Source organism: Lithobates pipiens, unplaced genomic scaffold (assembly GCF_037356315.1).
Source record: "Lithobates pipiens isolate NorthernLeopardFrog02 unplaced genomic scaffold, aLitPip1_a1.2 Scaffold_11, whole genome shotgun sequence".
NCBI classification, from domain to species: Eukaryota; Metazoa; Chordata; class Amphibia; order Anura; family Ranidae; genus Lithobates; species Lithobates pipiens.
The window spans coordinates 25500236-25519606 of NW_027507696.1; the positions used below are offsets into that span (position 1 = coordinate 25500236).

The 19371-nt window shown below is 40.7% G+C and overlaps 1 protein-coding gene across 3 annotated transcripts in view; it reads left to right on the forward strand.

Annotated features, from left to right (window-relative positions):
• The window catches only part of SEMA4D (semaphorin 4D), a 152294-nt gene that overhangs the window by 69171 nt on the left and 63752 nt on the right, over positions 1 to 19371 (forward strand). For all 3 annotated transcript variants that reach the window (XM_077469943.1, XM_077469952.1, XM_077469934.1), the window contains exons 2-5: positions 492 to 567; positions 11178 to 11452; positions 16388 to 16533; positions 18424 to 18486. In XM_077469943.1, coding sequence (XP_077326069.1) covers positions 11359 to 11452; positions 16388 to 16533; positions 18424 to 18486 — 303 coding nt within the window. In that variant the 5' untranslated portion in view covers positions 492 to 567; positions 11178 to 11358. The remainder of the gene's footprint in view (positions 1 to 491; positions 568 to 11177; positions 11453 to 16387; positions 16534 to 18423; positions 18487 to 19371) is intronic.

Consider the following 19371-nt stretch of genomic DNA (forward strand, 5'->3'; position numbering starts at 1 on the left):
GGGTAAGTCATTTCTCTCCAGTGACTGGATTGCTTGGTCCATGGGCCGTGCTATTCATTACAAATAATCAGGGCAGAGAGGGCCATTTTTACAGTCTTAGAAATTCTGGATTTGTTCTTGATGGATTTGCAGTCATTTAGAGCTGTCATACAATAATAATCCATTAATTCAATGGGCTTCATTATCTTAAACACATAAAAGGACTAAGTACAACAAGTGGTTAAGAGTAGAAGCTATTTAGGAGGCCCTTTTAGGTATTTAATGCATCCATTCCTCTCTGAACTCTCCAGCTACCAGAAAAGATTATCTTTTTGGCATCTTCCCAAGGCATGTAGCAAGGCAATGCCATTTCTGTCTGATGATTAACAAATATGTTACTAAACAGTAAAATACTGCTGTTTATCTGCATGCTGTTTTGTGTTATCTGCCAAGTTTGCCCTGCGCTAATTAAATCCCTGGCTTGACGGATTTGTTTTTCTTCCTTTTTGCAGGTCAACAGTGAATCATTAAGAAGTGAAAGTGCAACGATCTTTATATCCTAAATAAGACGCACAGGGTAGTAAGCAGGTCTGTTGTTTTTTTATTTATTTTTTACTACTGATTGGTAAAACCTTCTGCCACATACTTGTCACGTTAGCCGGGGTTTGTGCAGACTGTTGTCTGCAGACTGCAACATGATCAGGATACCATCAGTCTGAAAGGTCCGGTAAAGGGCAGTCTTGAGTTTTCTCTATAAAGTGCTATACATACAGGCTAAGGATAGGTTGGCAAAGTTTAAGAGAAACTTCACCTACCTTAGAAAAAAAAAGCCATTTCCACATGCAGGGAGTTAAGAAGTTCCCAGGAGTGATGCTCTGCTTTAAATAGTGTTGATGCATTTGAATGAAGTAATTTGCCCACAAAGTAAAGAAAACGGTTTAAGTTGTACATGCACAATTACATTTTTCTGTAGCAATGGTCACAGGATGAGGCCACATACATTTACAGAATGCGTACCCCTTGTGTCTCCAGAGACCATCTATTTCTCCTATCTCGTCAATGCCCACCCTAGTGATGCCCACTCCTAGGTTCCCTGCTGCAAAAGGCTTTTAAGATGATCCTAAACACACACTGTTTAATTTACATTGTCCCTTCTATTTCTGTATATGGATCATGGTGTTTGTAATTATTTTAACCACTTACTGGGCACTTAAGCCCCCCCCCCCTCCTCCCAGACCAATTTTCAGCTGTTAGCGATGTCACTATTTGAATGACAGTTGCACGGCCATACAACTCCTGTACCCAAATTCAATTTTTATAAAAAAATTTCCAACAAATAGAACTTTCTTTTGGTGGTATTTGATCACCTTCTGGGTTTTAAATTTTTTTGCAAACGGGTCATTTTTCTCCTTTATTGATGTACACTGATGAGGCTACACTGATGGGCACTGATGGGCTACGATAGGCTGCACTGATGGGCTACGATAGGCTGCACTGATGGGCTACGATAGGCTGCACTGATGGGCTACGATAGGCTGCACTGATGGGCTACGATAGGCTGCACTGATGGGCTACGATAGGCTGCACTGATGGGCTACGATAGGCTGCACTGATGGGCTACGATAGGCTGCACTGATGGGCTGCGATAGGCTGCACTGATGGGCTGCGATAGGGTGGCACTGATGGGCTGCGATAGGGTGGCACTGATGGGCTGCGATAGGGTGGCACTGATAGGGTGGCACTGATTGGCACCATTGGTGGGCATTGATGGGTGGAACTGATTGTTGGCACTTATGTACTGTGGGCACTGATTCATTGCACTGGCAGGTGGTACTGGTGGGGCACATTTGAGGCGGCTTAACCTCTTCCTCTTCGGGACCGATGTCCCTTCAACAGAAGCTGGCGATCGGCTTTTTTTTTATTCTCGTGAGAAGAGAAAAAAAAATGATTATCAATCTTCTGTTTACATCACGTGATCAGCTGTCATTGGCTGACAGCTGATCATGTGGTAAGGGGCCGGGATTGACCCCTTACTCTGATCTGTGATCACCTGAGTCTCATTGACTTGGGTGATCACAGCGTGTGCTGTGTGCACCCTTCGGGGGGGGGGGGGGGGCGTGGTGAGCGTGCAAAGGGGAGGACTTCTATTGACGGCCTCCCGGCAAAGCAGATCCGCGCTGTAGCCATCATAGCGCGGATCTGAAGGAGTTATCAAAAAGAAAACCTCTAAGTACCTTTTTCCTAATTGATATACAGCTGTCACTGCTGATCACAGATTGAGGTTAAGAGCCAATCAGCGGCTCTTTACCATGTGATCAGCTGTGTCCAGTCACAAATGATCACGGAGGTAAGCAGAAGTTGGTTATCGGCACTCCTTTCCTCATGCTGACAGCATAAGGAGAGGAGAAGAGATGCGATAACCAAATTCTCTAAAAGGGACATGTACACACATAATCAGGGCACTGATTAGCAATTTCCTGATTATCAGCGCAGTCCCAACAGCCCCCACTAATGCTGCCAATCTGTGCACACCAGTGCTGCTATCCATGCCCATCAGTGCAGCCTCATCTGTGCACATTAGCGAAAGAGAAAAATGCCCTGTTTGCAAAAGTTTATAACAAACTATGAAAGTTTTTTTTTTTTTAGTTTTTTTCACTATGTTTGGTATGTATTTGTTTAGCAAAAAACAAAACAAAAACAAACCCAGTGGTGATTAAATACCACCAAAATAAATCTCTATTTGTGTGAAAATAAATGTTGTTTGGGTATAGTGTTGCATGACCACGCAATTGTCATTCAAAGTGTGACAGCTGAAAATTGGCCTGGGCATGTACCATATTTGCAGATGTATGAGATTTTTTCAGGCATGAAATAGTCCATTATTGTTGTACATAATCTTCTGTGTTTTATTTAAATATGTTCATGATTTGGTATTTGTATTTGATGTGTGAATTGCGTACATTTATTTTATAATTTGCATGCACTTATATGTCCATCCACTTTCACTACTTGCAGTTTAATAAATGATGAGCATCAACAAGCTGCTTAAGAGTTGAAAGGTTTCCTAGCAACAATCTGTATGAGAGATGGCAGCCCAGATTTAGTCCGCCTTTGTTTCCTCGTGCTTGTTGGTATCGGAGTACAATTGTTCGGTAAAGAGAATGATAAATGTCCTGCCAAATGGATGCTGGAGAAATGTGAGACGTTGACCTGCATAGAAATTCGGGACAAAGACCAGCTCAGCCAGCTAGTGTTTAATATGCATGTACCAGATTTCAGTCTCACTGTTACATGGCAGACTTTGACACATTCAGTTCTCGCTTAGAGGAACAAAAGTAAAATGAAATTGTACTAGATCGTTTAATAGCAATTACTTTGCCCTGGAAACTGCTCAGTCTAAATGAGTCTTTTTCCAGTACTGAGCGTTTCCTAAAATTCTGCTAAATTAGGGACGTTTTAAACTTGCCATATGGGGGTTCTTGGTGGTTGGGAAATGATCCAAACAGTGACGGGTCCCTCATTTCATCAAAACACTTGTGTGCTGCTGTTTGAAAATGCAAATTACATTGAAAGCTTAAAGTAGAACCAAAGATAACTTTTTTTCCCATTTTGGATACAGTATCTGTGTCGTTTTCGAGAGATTTCCCTTAACTCACAGTCCAATAGCCAAAACAGGAAGTGAGAAGAAATCCCTGCAGAACTACTTAGCTCATTAGAAGATTTCCCCTCTGTACCTGTATTGGTGAGAAATCAAACTTTGGGATTTTCTTTCACTCTGGGTAGTAACCATAAACTGGAAAAAAAAATAAAAAATGGAGGATGGATCTCCCCAACAGAACTGGATTAGAGTGAGCAAGATTCGATTCAGGGCTCTGTTAGCGCGATTACCCCTCACTTTCTGTAACCGTGGCTTTGCCAGAGAAGAAATCTGTAACAATAGCACCCAATTAAAAGCTGACAGGGGTTCTAGCCTTTCCCTACTCTACTTAATACCTTCTAATTCTGTCTGTGTTGTTGTTGGAGATTTATACACACTTCCTGTCTGGTGAAATTGTCACCAAAACAGAAAGAGAGAACAGAAATCTCTCTAAGGCTTCATGTACACTTGGCCATCAGTGCAATTTTACAGCATGCGGTGGTCAAAACATGCCTATCCTGAACATGATTCTTCCGCATTCAGGAGAGGGAAGTTGAACCTCCTCTAACCACAGCAGCGCCTAAACTCTGCCTAAAGCCTATGTGTACATTGACAGGCTTTAATGGAGTTGAGTTTAGGAGCTTTGGGAAAAAAAAAAAACGCTGTACATGAAGCCTAATTCAGAGGATGTAATCAGTCCCATCTCTTCTTTTTTTTTTTTTTTTTTTTTTTTTTTTTTATTGATTTTACTAGTGAAGTTTGTTCATTCTTTGAACTTCTAATTCTGAATGGTATGCTAATGTAACTATAGGTTCCTCCAAGACACTTGGATTGTAAAGCTTTAAATAGCCCATCATCGCCTGCATTCTTATTGGCAGTCAGTGGATACTGACTAGTTAGGGGTGGGCGGGAGCTTGTCCCTCTTTGCTTCATTCATGCCTACATGCAAAATTGTTATATTTCTAAATCTCTTGTTATATCTAAATAGAGCTTGTCATCTGTTGGTAGCAAGTAGTAGATATGTACGAGATTTTATTTTATGTATGTATGTGTGTATTAGAGCTGCGCGATTAATCATAAAAAAATCAGGATCTCGATACAGTATTTCCCCCGATTCAGTGCAGAGCCATTCTTTGCTCACAGCTGTAACACAAAAAAAAAGCACTGCCAAGTATATCACAACGTTTTCAGCGCAGGCAGATAACTATAAACAAAGTAACCTTTTAGTTCTTTTAGATGAAAGGAATGAACGTTGGTTTGTAAATGAGGTCAGTTTAAAGAGGGATTTCACTGTAAAAAAAAAATATATTAAAAGCCAGTAGCTACAAATACTGTAGCTGCTGACTTTTAATAAATGGACACTCGCCTGTCCCAGGATCCAGCGATGTTGGCAGCCAAGGCCGATCGATTTCTCTCGGCTCTTGGCCGCCATTCTAGGTGAGGGAGTCTATGCCCGGAAGTGGGTACAAATACCTGTCTTAGACAGGTATCTGCACCCCCCTCCCCCCCTGAAAGGTGCCAACTGTGACACCGGAGGGGGGGAGGGTTCTGATGAGCGGAAGTTCCACTTTAGGGTGGAACCCCACTTTAACCATTTAAAGACTAATGCCGCGTACACACGACCGGAATTTCCGGCAGACTAGGTCCGATGGAATCAGTATAGGAATATAGGTATTATTGAGTATAGATATAGGTATTATTGAGCCTTAATACAAATTGGTTTATTAAAAATGATATCACTCACATTTCATATAATACACACTTGGGAACTGTGAGCTAAAACACTGCTGCACTTCCCCTTAGGGTCTACCAGGCCCAGCCCTACATGTATTGTAACGCAATGACGTGACTTCTGAGCTAACAAAGATGAAAAAAGTGTTGTAGCAGCCAGGTTGAGTAACAGAAATCACAAGTTGGTGCATGGGGGCTGGTTATATAGTCTGTGAGCTGACACTTGCCGGTGTCTTTTAGGAGGCTGAGTTACAATTTGCTGGACAAATGATTGCAACCTCAGGAGAGTGGCTAGAACATGGCTGAGGACTGGCTTTTACACTGCTATTTAACAGAGAGAATGGCCAGAGCCTCAAGTTCTTTCTTGTAGTTCAGTCCTCCCGCTGTACTTGACTTTTCCCTTATTATCTTATTGGTGTCGTTTCCTTCAGCTGCAAGCTATAAAGACTGGAAAACTGCAGCGTAAGCAGAAAGGGCCTGCACTTAGCTAGCTAAAAATATGCTAAGAATCTGCCGTGCCATATGGAAAACCTACTGAATGTCCACTATACAGGTTTCATGCTTCATTTTCATGTCATAGGTTGACACATGACTACATTTTTTTTCCATACCATACTGTGTTACCCTTGCCTAGCAGCCATGCCATGACTATTCTATTAATGGACATTGCAGACCACAAGTGACCTTCGTGAATTTGAGCAGTAGAGTATTAGATGATCATCAGAGGTTGGTGGGGTGGTCATGGAAGCCTTACTTATCTTGTCATTCACTACTGTGCTAAAGATATTTGGAGACTGGTCCAATAATTCAGCTAGTGAAGGTCTTGTTACCAGAAGCAGCTTGTTGCTTTCAGAGGCTGAGATGGGTGACAGCAACTCTAACCCATGGAGCTCTGTCTTCCAGATGATGGAACAGTACTATGTAGGATGTATAGTTCCTTTAACTGAGGACACCTGCAATGTTTACACCAGGGCATGACACGGCCAGGGCGACTAGAAATTGTATTGTGGTGCCTGGGCTTTTGTCAGCCCATTTACTGTTGCGATGATGCACAATTTGTAAAAGACACAATTTTGCTGCACTGGGATTACACAAAATTAAATCAAAATGAAGAATAGATAAATTAGTGAAGGCACAAAGTGAAGGTAGAAGAGTTCTGTCTATAAAGTTTGCCATACAGCCATTCTGTATGTAGGAACCCCCTGCACTCTGTGCATAGTGCACCCCTGAGCCCTGCACTCTGTGCATAGCACACCCCTGAAATCTCCACTCTGTACACAGCACACCCTAAACCCTGCACTGTGTATGTAGTGCCCCTGAACACTACACAGCGCACCCCTCACCCTGTCACCTGTGCATAGCGCACTCCTGAACCCTGCACTCTGTATGTAGTGCACTCCTAAAACCTCTTGACAGAGGGACGGGGTTTATTTTTAATAATTTTACAAAAGCTGTACACTTTTATATCTGCTTGCCATTTTTCCTAGGCATCTGTTTTCCGAGGTAATTGTTGCTTAAATTGTCACTAAAACTACTAATTAAATGCAGAGGCAATTTTTTAATGTGATAAACGGTATATACATAGTCTTACAGACACAACCGGCCCTCTGAGGGCAACCATACTGCTGATGCGACCCCCATTGAATTTCAGTTTGACACCCCTGCCATAGATGATTAGTATTTTTTTTTTTTTTTTTTCTCATTTAGCCAGACAGTGAAAAATGAATGTGTTCCTCCATACACATAAAAGAGGTGGTTTCCACCAACCAGGACATGTATTCTGCCAGTAGTACTACATGCAGTTGCCACCCGACATTAGGCTTTTGTGTACTAGGCTTTGGATGGATTAAAAAAACTTCAATTACTGCAGAAAATAACCAATCACGATGAGACGTGTTTTGTTTTTTTCCACGGATCATTTGATTGAGGATGAAAGGAGATGCTATATGCATAACAAAAAAAAGAAATAAAAAAATAATATAAGTAAGTAACTATTGCATTTCATAATATTCCCTTTTTTATAGGAGACTTTAGAACAATGTTTATTTTGTAGTCAACAAGACCACTTCACATTACAATATAGTGCCTTGAAAACATGTTTGCTGTCTCCCTGATTAGTCATTAGTGCTAATTGCAGTTCACCGTTTTTTTTTATTTTGAAGGGGGCAACTCCTTTTTCAGGTAATGCCAGATGTTGAACTTGCGGGCGATACTAAGTTAACCAGGGCCATAGCTTCTCCGCAGGATGGGGAAACCTTGCAAGAGGATCTAAACAAATTAATGGGGTGGGCAACTACATGGCAAATGAGGTTTAATGTAAAAAAAATGTGTAAAATAATGCATTTAGGCGGCAAAAAACAGGAATGACCAGCTCAATGGCATGCAATGCCAAGCTGCTGCAAGCAAAGGCAATAGATTATTGGCATGCATTAAAAAGAGGATTAACTCCAGGGATAAAGTGATAATTCTCCAGCTCTACAAGACTCTGGTCCGACCGCACCTGGAGTATGCTGTCCAGTTCTGGGCACCAGTCCTCAGGAAGGATGTACTGGAAATGGAGCGAGTACAAAGAAGAGCAACAAAGCTAATAAAGGGTCTGGAGGATATTAGTTATGAGGAAAGGTTGCGAGCACTGAACTTTTCTCTGGAGAAGAAACGCTTGAGAGGGGATATGATTTCAATATACAAATACCATACTGGTGAACCCAAAATAAGGATAAAACTTTACAGCGAAAGGGAATTTAAAAAGACATGCGGCCATTCACTAAAACTAGACAAAAAGCGGTTTCACCTTAAACTGCATTGAGGATTCTTTTCTGTAAGAGCAGTAAGGATGTGGAATTCTCTTCCACAAGCAGTGGTTTCAGCAGGGAACATAAATCATTAAAAAAAAAAAAACTATTAGGCACCTAAATGAGTGGGACATAAGATTTTAAGTGAAGATCTCAAAACCATTAGTCGAGAAAAAAATAATAATTTAACACGTGGACACCAGTGAGCCAATATTTATTCCGTTATTTATTACATTGAGCTAATGATTGTTATAAAGTTGAGCTGACAACAGAGCCGCCAGTACTTTTATCTTGTATAATCTAGTCCAGCCATCTAAACTTTAATGCATTCTTTTCGAGAGGAAACGCTGTACGTGCAATTTGTAGTTATTTATAGTTAAATGACTTAAAGTACATTTCATTCACACACATATATATATATATATATATATATATATATATATATATATATATATATATATACATACACACACACAATATCTCACAAAAGTGAGTACACCCCTCACATTTTTGTAAATATTTTATTCTATCTTTTCATGTGACAACACTGAAGAAATGACACTTTGCTACAATGTAAAGTAGTGAGTGTACAGCTTGTATAATAGTGTAAATTTGCTGCCCCCTCAAAATAACTCAACACACAGCCATTAATGTCTAAACCGCTGGCAATAAAAATGAGTACACCCCTAAGTGAAAATGTCCAAATTGAGCCCAAACTGTCAATATTTTGTGTGGCCACCATTATTTTCCAGCACTGCCTTAACCCTCTTGGGCATGAAGTTCACCAGAGCATCACAGGTTGCCTCTGGAGTCCTCTTCCACTCCTCCATGATGACATCACAGAGCTGGAGGATGTTAGAGACCTTGCGCTCCAACACCTTCTATTTGAGGATGCCCCACAGATGCTCAATAGGATTTAGGTCTGGAGACATGCTTGGCCAGTCCATCACCCTTACCGTCAGCTTCTTTATCAAGGCAGTGGTCCTGTTGGAGGTGTGTTTGGGGTCGTGAATATGTTGGAATATTGCCCTGTGGCCCAGTCTCCGAAGGGAGGGGATCATGCTCTGCTTCAGTGTGTCATGGTACACGTTGGAATTTATGGTTCTCTCAATGAAATGTAGCTCCCCAGTGCTGGCAGCACTCATGCAGCCCCAGACTATGACACTCCCACCACCATGCTTGACTGTAGGCAAGATACGCTTGTCTTTGTACTCCTCACTTGGTTGCCGCCACACACGCTTGACACCATCTGAACTAAATAAGTTTATCTTGGTCTCCTCAGCAAACAGGACATGTATTTCAGTAATCCATGTCCTTGGTCTGCTTGTCTTCAGCAAACTGATTGTGGGCTTTCTTGTGCATCGTCTTTAGAAGAGGCTTCTTTCTATGATGACAGCCATGCTGACCAATTTAATGCAGTGTGCAGCGTAAGGTCTGAGCATTGACAGGCTGACCCCTCTCCCTTCAACCTCTGCAACAATGCTGACTATATCTATTTCCCAAAGACAACTTCTGGATATGACGCTGAGCATGTGCACTCAACTTCTTTGGTCGACCATGGCGAGGCCTGTTCTGAGTGGAACCTGCCCTGTTAAACCGATATATGGTCTTGGCCACCGTGCTGAAGCTCAGTTTCAGGGTCTTGGCAAACTTCTTATAGCCTAGGCCAGTGATGGCGAACCTTGGCACCCCAGATGTTTTGGAACTACATTTCCCATGATGCTTAACTACACTGCAGAGTGCATGAGCATCATAGGAAATGTAGTTCCAAAACATCTGGGGTGCCAAGGTTCGCCATCACTGGCCTAGGCCATCTTTATGTAGAGCAACAATTTTTTTTTTTTTTTTTAGATCCTCAGAGTTATTTGCCATGAGGTGCCATGTTGAACTTCCAGTGACCAGTATGAGAGCGTGAGACTGATAACACCAAATTTAACACACCTGCTCCCCATTCACACCCGAGAACTTGTAACACTAACGAGTCCCATGACATCGGTGAGGGAAAACTACTAATTGGGCCCAATTTGGACATTTTTACTTAAAAGATATAATAAAATATTTACAGAAATGTGAGGGGTGTATTCACTTTTGTGAGATACTGTGTGTGTGTGTGTGTGTGTGTGTGTGTGTATATGTATATATATATATATATATATATATATATATATATATATATATATATATATATATATATATATATATATATATATATATATATATATATATATATATATATACATACATACATACATACATACATACATACATACATACATACATACATACATACATACATACATACATACACCCAAAAACATTTTTGGGGCCCAAGATTATTAGATATCGCTTACATTTAGCTGGTTTTAATGCTTTATATATTATAGTCGCATATAATTGGTGGACTAGCTGTAGAATGTATTCTGTAAGGCCTCATGCACGTGGGGCGTTGTTGCAGCGTCAGACGTTTTTTTTCACGGCTTAAAAATGCCTCCATGTGGCCTCATGCACACATATGCTTTAAGGAGCTGTAAGTTGCATAGGCGTTTTCAAGCTGCAAAAAAACAAGACCAGCAGGCTCTAAGGCTTGGCGCTAGAGCTGTAAAAACACCTGACGCTGGTAAAAGCTGCTAAACGCTGGATACAGCCGCGTTAAACCTCGTCAAGCATTTCTCATGCCTCTATTCAAAATCAATGGTACCCAATGGGAGCCCATTGATTTGAATAGAAGTCGTGCCAGAAGTAGGATGATCCGACTTGCGGCGTGTCCTGTGTGCTGAGAATATTGAAGGGGAACCATTGATTTTGAATAGAGGCAGAGAAACACTACTACTAAAAGCAAGCGTGGCTGAACACGCATTAACACCAATACTAAAAGCGCATTTTTGCAGCCACATTTTCCTGGCGTTGGTAGTGGCTTTGCAGCTCGTTTTTTTCTAACGCCCCGTGTGCATGAGGCCTCGAGGTTATTCCTCTTTGTAATGCAGTATCAGTGTGTGTAGGAAGTGTGTCTGACCAGAACTTCCTATTTTCTTTTTCAGATGATTCATAAAGACAGAAAACTCTTGCTCAGAGTCACATTTTGTGGAGCTGACCTGACGTTCTTGTTTGGTCTGAATTAACGCTCTCCATACATGCTTCTCATCGGTTTGCTCCCACCTTGGCACAGCTGTTAGATCATATCCTTTGGCATCTGATCCGTTGGATCTGCTTCCACGTAGCATGGCATATGTGTACTCCTTGTATACGTTCCTGTGTTTTGTTCTGCCAGCTGCAACATTATTTCCAGAGCCCAGGATCACATGGCAACCAACAGGTAAAAAAAACTATTGCTATCAGAATTCATTTATAGATTTTCATTCTACTTACAAACTGCTTCCATCTCTAATTTCCCATATAATTCCCTGTTACCTTGATTGCTATCTTCTTTATCTCACAATTTCTGTTTGATAAAAATAATTTTAGTTTGGCTACTTTGAATTTCTTGTATACTTTGTTTAAGCTAACTCCTTTTTTTTTTTCTTTTAATACTATACTTAATGTATTATATTCTGCAATGTTTATATATGCTTATATCAATCAGAAGTATATTGTAAAAATGGGGTTCTGTCAAGTGCCAAGGCACCTTTTGAGCAGGTTTTTATTTTTTATATATGTAAAATATGTATTTTTTCAAAAAGGCATGTTTGACTACTATTCTCATAGTTGCCATTATTTATTTAACCCTGCTTTGTAGGTTCTTTACTAAATTGGCTATAAAGTAGATGGTCAGATGCAGTTCCTCTTTCAGCAATGTTTCTCTGTTGTGTAAAACACTTTAGCCGCATATTTTTTACTTTTTGTAAAAAGCTCCTAGTCACTCAAAGTGTTATCAAATTATACTGAAACACCAGCAGAAGTATAAGCCTGTAAGATCTGATTTAAGGCATGCCATAGATGTTGATTTCCCCCATCAACACAGTCGGTGTTGATGGGACAATGCCTCCCGTCTAGCTATTGTGTTCTCCTGGTGGGGGGGGAGCAGTTTCTACTGGGAGAACACAGTGATTATTACTAATGGTGTTAGCTGTTGGCAATAATTTCATGACAAAAAAATCTGATTTGCTGGTTGTACCCTAGTTGATCAATGGATTGACTTGAGTACAATCAGCCTGACCATAGATGGTCCCTGCTGAATAGTCTGTCTGAGATTCAAGCCACCCATGGCCGGTTTAAGTCTGATGGAATTGATTTAATTTCATAACAATCATAACGTAATGGAACATTTGGGGGATCCACCAATGTTCTCTTCTGATTCAGCAAAGTGAAGTCCGCACATTTCAATTATCGGATGAATAGTTAGAACATCACATAGTGACCCGATCCAGAAATTTGGCACAAACACATCACTCCATGCTGTGTCAATACACAGAATTGGCAACTGTACAGCTGGATTTCCAATTCATATTACTTATACCTGATATCATATTAGCACTATCTAAGTGCTTGTTCACACATTCTTTGATCTCTGAAGAGTGATCCACATTTTGATTGCTCTTTGGAGAGCATTTGCCAGGCAGTGAGGATGCATTGTGTCGCCACCTCACTGCCTGCGTTAACCACTTAAGCACCGCACTAGTGTGCGGTGTTCAAGTCTTTAAAGCAGGCAGTGAGGAGGCGACGGAGTCCTGTGGTATGTGTACATCCCCAGCCACTGCCTCTGCAGCTCAAGGGGGAGGGGTTGGAGGGTGGTAAAAATGTGGCTCAACCACAGATTGTGGCCCCTCAACTGCTAGTGTGAACGAGCCCTTAAGGTGTATACCACAGACTTATTTATAGCTTATCTAGATTTAATTAATACCAAAAAATGCAAGTGCAAAAAGGTAAAGGCATGACTGTATAAAAATGTCTCAATATAGTTATTTTCTTAGGTTTTTAATTTTATTTTCCATTAGAGAAGTTATTGACGTTTTATACATCGAGGAAATGATGGGTTGCCAAAAAAACATTGCAAGTGTTAGTTCCTTATTCTAGAGAAAGAATGACTTCAGACAAACCTGTTAGCAGAATACTAATGCATCCCGGTGTCCTATCATATACTGTCCCCCATCGCATAGTGTCCACTGTGTACTGCGCATGCGCAGTACACAGCACACACAGATTCTGAAAATACCCGAAGATGAACGGCGCCTGCGCCATGAGTCCAGGTTCTATCCCCACCATCCAAGTGGACATAGAGTTGGAATATAAAAGTCGAGCGCAGCGAGGCCGAGCCCGAAGCGTGGCGAGCAAAGCGAGCCCGCAAGGGGCCCTCTAATTTTCCCAACCCTATGTCCGCTTGGATGATGGGTCTACCACCTCCACTCACGACGCAGGCGCCGTTCATCTTCGGAGATTTTCCGAAGCTTCTTCTGCTCCGTACTGCGCATGTGCAGTATGGGGCGGACACTATATGATGGCAGGACACTATCTGCCAGAACACCGGGAAGTGGTGCAGCTGTTTTCAAGTCAAAACTTCCACTCTTGTGATGAAAATAAATGACGCCTGCGCCTACCAAAACCAGTGTGATCCCTATATACCTCACTGATAATATTTTTTAAATTGGCAGTGCTTTTAAATACTTCCCAAAATCAAAACCAGTGCAAAAAGCACATATTATATAAATTTACAAATAAAAAGGAAAATAAAAAATTGCAAATTAGGCATAAATTAAAATCTCGATTCGGTGCAAAATGATAAACTGTAATGTGCAGAAGTATTAATGAATGCAGTCTGTTAAGCTTTTTTGTGCAGATCCAAAGGAAATACCTGTGAAGACTCCAAATCTTCTACTGTGTCACCATCTACTCCAGAATTGAAAAGTGCTTTAAAAAGTGAACATGCATCCAATAAACATGCATACCGTGCAAGCACCCCAGTGAAGTCAGTCACTCATTAAATTGATTTGAATTTCTAGCCAGAAAAAGCTCTCTCAACATTTTAAACTTCTTCTACCATTCAGAGCCTCTCCGCATCCACTTGGATCAAACAAACTGCAGATATACTACATCAGTATCTTTCTCTCACTTCCCACTGTAATGAAAATCAGACCAGATAAAAACTCATTGCTTAAAAAAAATTTGAGTGTATTTGTGAACCTTTTTTTATGAATAAAGTGATTTTAATGGTTTTACACAAGTTTTATTTTTGGTCTGATTGGTGAGTGGGGGGAAGATACTGTGGGTTGGTTTGATCCACCTTGATGCGGAGAGGCTGTGCAAAGTAGACGAAGTTTAAAGTGTTGACAGACTCTTCTCCTGTTAGAAGGTCATATCAATTTGACAAGTAATTGAATTCACTGGATTGCTTGCACGATATGCATGCTCGCTTTGTGACTTTAGAATTCTGGAGTAGATAACCAGATGTGTGCTCTCCATCTTTACCCAAAACTGAATTAAAGGCTAGTCCTACATATTGTGTGGTTGGTGTAATCATCACTGCCGGCTAATGTGAGCCTGGTGGTGCCAACAGAGCCGCCCACAGCTAGAATTTTGGCTTGTTCATCAGGAATCTGCCAGAATTCAAACCGTGTATAACTAATAATAAGCTTTAATCCCTAATGAACTATTGTATGTTTATAAATGTCCTACTATTCATTAGGGTTAAAAAAAAAGCTCACGGCTGCTGCTGTATACATTTTTTTTTTCTTTTTTCTTTTTTTTTTTTAGTCAGCTCTTTGCTTTCATGTAGAAGTGATCCAAGTGGCTGTAGAGCCAGTACAGTGAAGTTACGTCCCTTTTCCCAGTCTCCAATCTCATCTACAATTAATGAACTGGGAAGCATTCAGCCTTGAGTATTTGCAGGTTCAGAGTGGTCAAAATCCCAGCTAAAATGCCGGGTAAACAGTCCTGTGCTTAATCAGCTTAAGTGGCTGAAGGGCCAAGATCACGTTTACAAAAAAATGAAAATGAAAAGAAATGCAAATTTTTTTGCAAGTAAAAAAATATGCATTATTTTTTTGTTGGGGACCTGTAAAACATTGCACCGTGATCAGCAGATCATGGGTGTAATGCCACAGTCCTCCGATATAGTTGTCTGCCCATACCTCCAATAGGAGGAAGCAGTTACATTCTGAAAGGAAGAATCAATGAGCTATCACGGCACTCATCAGTGCCCTGGTACTGTAGTTAATTGAGAACTACAAGCAGACAGCCGCAAAGGCTGTCAGGACTTGTAGTTTTCCCATTCACAGAACACTGTGAATGGATGGCATGGCTGGACAGAGCCCCACACAACGTGTTTTTTTTTTTTTTTTTTTTTTATAGATTGTAACAGTGAGCAGGGGGAGAAGCTCCACCGCTTGCTGTGAAAATGGACGGTGGTCGGTGCATTTGTAACAGCCTGAATATGGCTGTAACATGTTACTAATGGTTAAATTATCCTTTTAAAAAACCTGCCACGTGCCAATGCCATTTCCCTTACCATAGCAAAAGTTGAATGAAAAAACTAGTGTTAAAAAAAATGAAAATCATAATAAAATAAATACAAATAAAACTTTAAGAACAACTGGTCAGCCCGCACACACTCACATAGAAACCCATAAGGAAGGGTGCACACATGTAAACCGTGATTGTGCCACACATGCTAGGTATCACTGTGAATGGTGGAGTGAGAGCAATAATACTTTGGCTATCATTCACTGTTTACTCTAAACTGACAACCCATCTTTTGAAATGTCCCTTATGGGCAATTTTAGGTACTGTTATTTTTTTTCCATTTCCTGGCTAAGCCTTGACATATTTAATATCTATTTACTGGATGCAAACCCATCTTTTATATTTTACCAAAAACGTGGGTAATATATTGTGCTTGTATGGACTAAAATTCATTTTAGTATATCCTTTCCTGAAAATATAAGCATACAACATGACATTTTCTTGCATAAAAATGCAAATTTTAACGTGTGCAGAAATAAATTAATATTACTATGGTAGAAAAGTGGGAAAGCAAGTGCAGTAAGTAGCCTGTAGCAGCTATTAGGCTTTCAGTTTACTAGTCAGATCAATGAGAAATCCAATTCCTCTAATCCCTTGATTCTGCATTACATGTGCCACTCTACATGTTACTATGAGACATGTTTGTGTTTGAAGCAAATTACTGGATTGTGAACATTCTACAGTTCTTTTCATATTTATTTTTTTTGTATGCCAGTGAAATCTAGATGAAGGTATAGTATGATTGGGTGTGTAAGCTAAGTAGCGTACGACCTTACATTTTATTGCTTTTTTGCAGAAGTTAGTTTAACTCGTTTCAAGGAGCAAGAAGTTTATAATTACTCCACATTATTACTAAGTGAAGACAAGGATGTTTTATATATTGGAGCGCGGGAAGTCATTTTTGCAGTAAATTCGCTGGATATTTCGGAGAAGAAACACGAGGTGGGCAATTGTTTTTGCATCAGCAGATACTGCAGTTCAAGTTATAAACTATCTTATGGAATACATTTCTTGTGGGTTTTGCTTGTGTAGTAGAATGTAAAAAATAGTAGTATAGTAGTAGTAGAGTAGTAGTCATAATAGTAGTAGAAAAAAAAATCCCCCTCCTTTATACTAATCCCTGTATCAGGAAGAAAGCATGCTTTCATTTTTTCATTTAATGTGCTAACTTTTCTGAAAGGAAGCATACATATACCGTTGCGAGTTTTACAAAAGCCTATCAAAGAAGCTAAGCGGATAAGAAAACACTTTCCATAAATAATTTAGCCGTGTTCTGAAAACATCTGTATAATTTATGGATTATTGTACAGCACACAACTGTATTCCCTTGACATACAGGCATGTGAATGGGCTTGTCAGAAGGTACCTGTACCTTGTAGAGCTTAATGAGATTGTGCTTTGGAAAGTTACAAGAAAGGTAATATAAAGATAGACTGGGGTACTGAATGAGGCGAGAACATTATAAATCTTCCATCTTTTATTAAAGTCAAATTCTGGACTAGCAATAAGCTATAATAATCACCTTAGATGGATTCAAATATTTTTAAATCACTATCCGTTCACTTTATGTAATTGTCATAAATAACACTTTATATTTCCACTCCATTGGTTAAATACTCCCAGCAGGTCATTTCACAGGGTTTTCCACATGGGACTTAAATTGTTTGCACTGAATCTACAAGTACCACCATTTTTTTTTACTGTGGTTAAATCTGCAGATTTGTTGGTGCAACTTAAGGATTAGAGCTGAGAAACTGTCCCATGAAATTTGGTCTCTTAAAGGCAAAATTCACCTTTTGCAAAAATAAATCATAAATCTACCTGAAATGGAAGGGAAAATGTGCATTTATTATTTTTTTGCAACCACAATCAGTGGTTCACAGGTGCATTGCACAGGCTCCTGCAGACTCGGCAGCTGCTGGTGCACTGATCACCACATTTGTGTTCCATTGGAGAACTACAAGTCCCTCTGGCACACATTGCAGAGTTCGGGGGTGTGCTAAGTACAGAGTGCGGGGTTCAGGGGTGTCTTATGCACATTGTGAACAGGGTGCTCTACAGAGGACAATGTTCAGGGGTGCACTGTGTACAGAGTGCAGGGTTGAGGAGTGTTCTACATAGAGAGGCCAGGGTTCAGGGGTGTGCTAAGTACACAGTGCAGGGTTCAGGGGTGTCCTATGCACATTGTGAACAGGGTGCACTACAAACAGAGGACAGTGTTCAGGGGTGCGCTGTGTACAGAGTGCAGGGTTAAGAAGTGTTCTACACAGAGAGGCCAGGGTTTAGGGGTGTGCTATGCACATTGTGCAGGGTTCAACTCTCTTTCACAGGCTGTGCACACTCCATTTCCATCACTCCTTGGCTCTGGCCTCTGCACCACTCTCCCCCCAAACCCCACCTGTGAACATATCTCCCTCCACAGTCCTAATCTTCCTCCTGCCAAAGCTTACACACTTCTCACTTACCTGGCCCGACTCTAGTGCCTCCTGGCAGTGTAGGCAGCTCCACCTCTCTCTTAGTTGCAGGGAGGTCATTGGTCGGCAACAGCAGTGATTGGAGAATGCCAGAGGTGGCGGGAACAGAGTTCTGTCATATTCCAGCTGAAAAAAAAACCCAGGTGCTAGGGCCACATGAAATAGTCTAGTGGGGCCCGGCTTTGACCCATGGGCCGTGTGTTTGACACACGTGACCTAGTTGATGACTGCATAAGGTTAAAGGATTTTGCACATCTATATCAGGTTTAACTTTTGTATATTCATATATTTAGCATCGCTATTGCAGCTTCCACAAATTGAAAAAGTTAATTGAATAACATTAACACTTTCATTCCAGGCTTACTGGAAAGCCACAGAAGAGAAGAGCAAAGAGTGCGTAAGGAAAGGCAAATCCAAACAGGTACCTAAGCATTTGACTTTGAAGTATAATTATCTACAAGTGTTTGTAGTATTTACAATTTTCATGACTCTTCAAAGGTGTGATTTTCTGGTGTTAACTAGACTGAACGTATAAAGCCTTTGCTTTTAGGGTTGGTGTCTGTATTTATCATACAGCGGGCAGGGATTTTTCATTTGTTTTCACACATGTAGAACTGCCATCCAGCCCATAAGTCACAGTGCAGTCTTTTCTCCTACTGTCATTGTACTCTTATAAGGACATTGTGGAACCAAACCATTGAATTCACACTCCAGATGTCACATTATAAGTCAAGTTTTGATCAGTGGCTCTATTGTATTACAAGTCTTTGAGATCATGTTTGATAAAAAAAAAAGCAAATTACCCTTTCCTTAGGAGACGTGCTTTTGAAATGCTAGTTGTTATGTTGAAAATTTGGCTTAATTATTTTCCTTGTTAATGACTTGGAATAAGCATGCAAATCAGGAAAGTTGGAGCAAAGTCAGAAACCTTAAATCTGGGAATTGAGAAAAATGTACCCTTGCAGTTACACACACACACACACACACACACACACACACACACACACTGTAATGGTTAACTGCTCATTCTGTCTAGGGGTGCCATAACTGGCAGTAATACCTTAATACTTGCCTGAAAGGGATTTTACACTGGATCTCTCCGCTGATCCCTGCTGAGCAGGCAGATGACAGGTCCGAATGCTGATGACATACACGCAGCCCACTTTCCTCTATGGGAGGGTTGGATGTAAATGGACCACCTGTCCGTAAAACAACATCAACTGTCTTCCGATCCACCAGTCAGATTCTGAACAGATCCCCCTTCTGTCTGTTTTTAGTGGATAGGATCGGATGTCGGTGGGTGTAA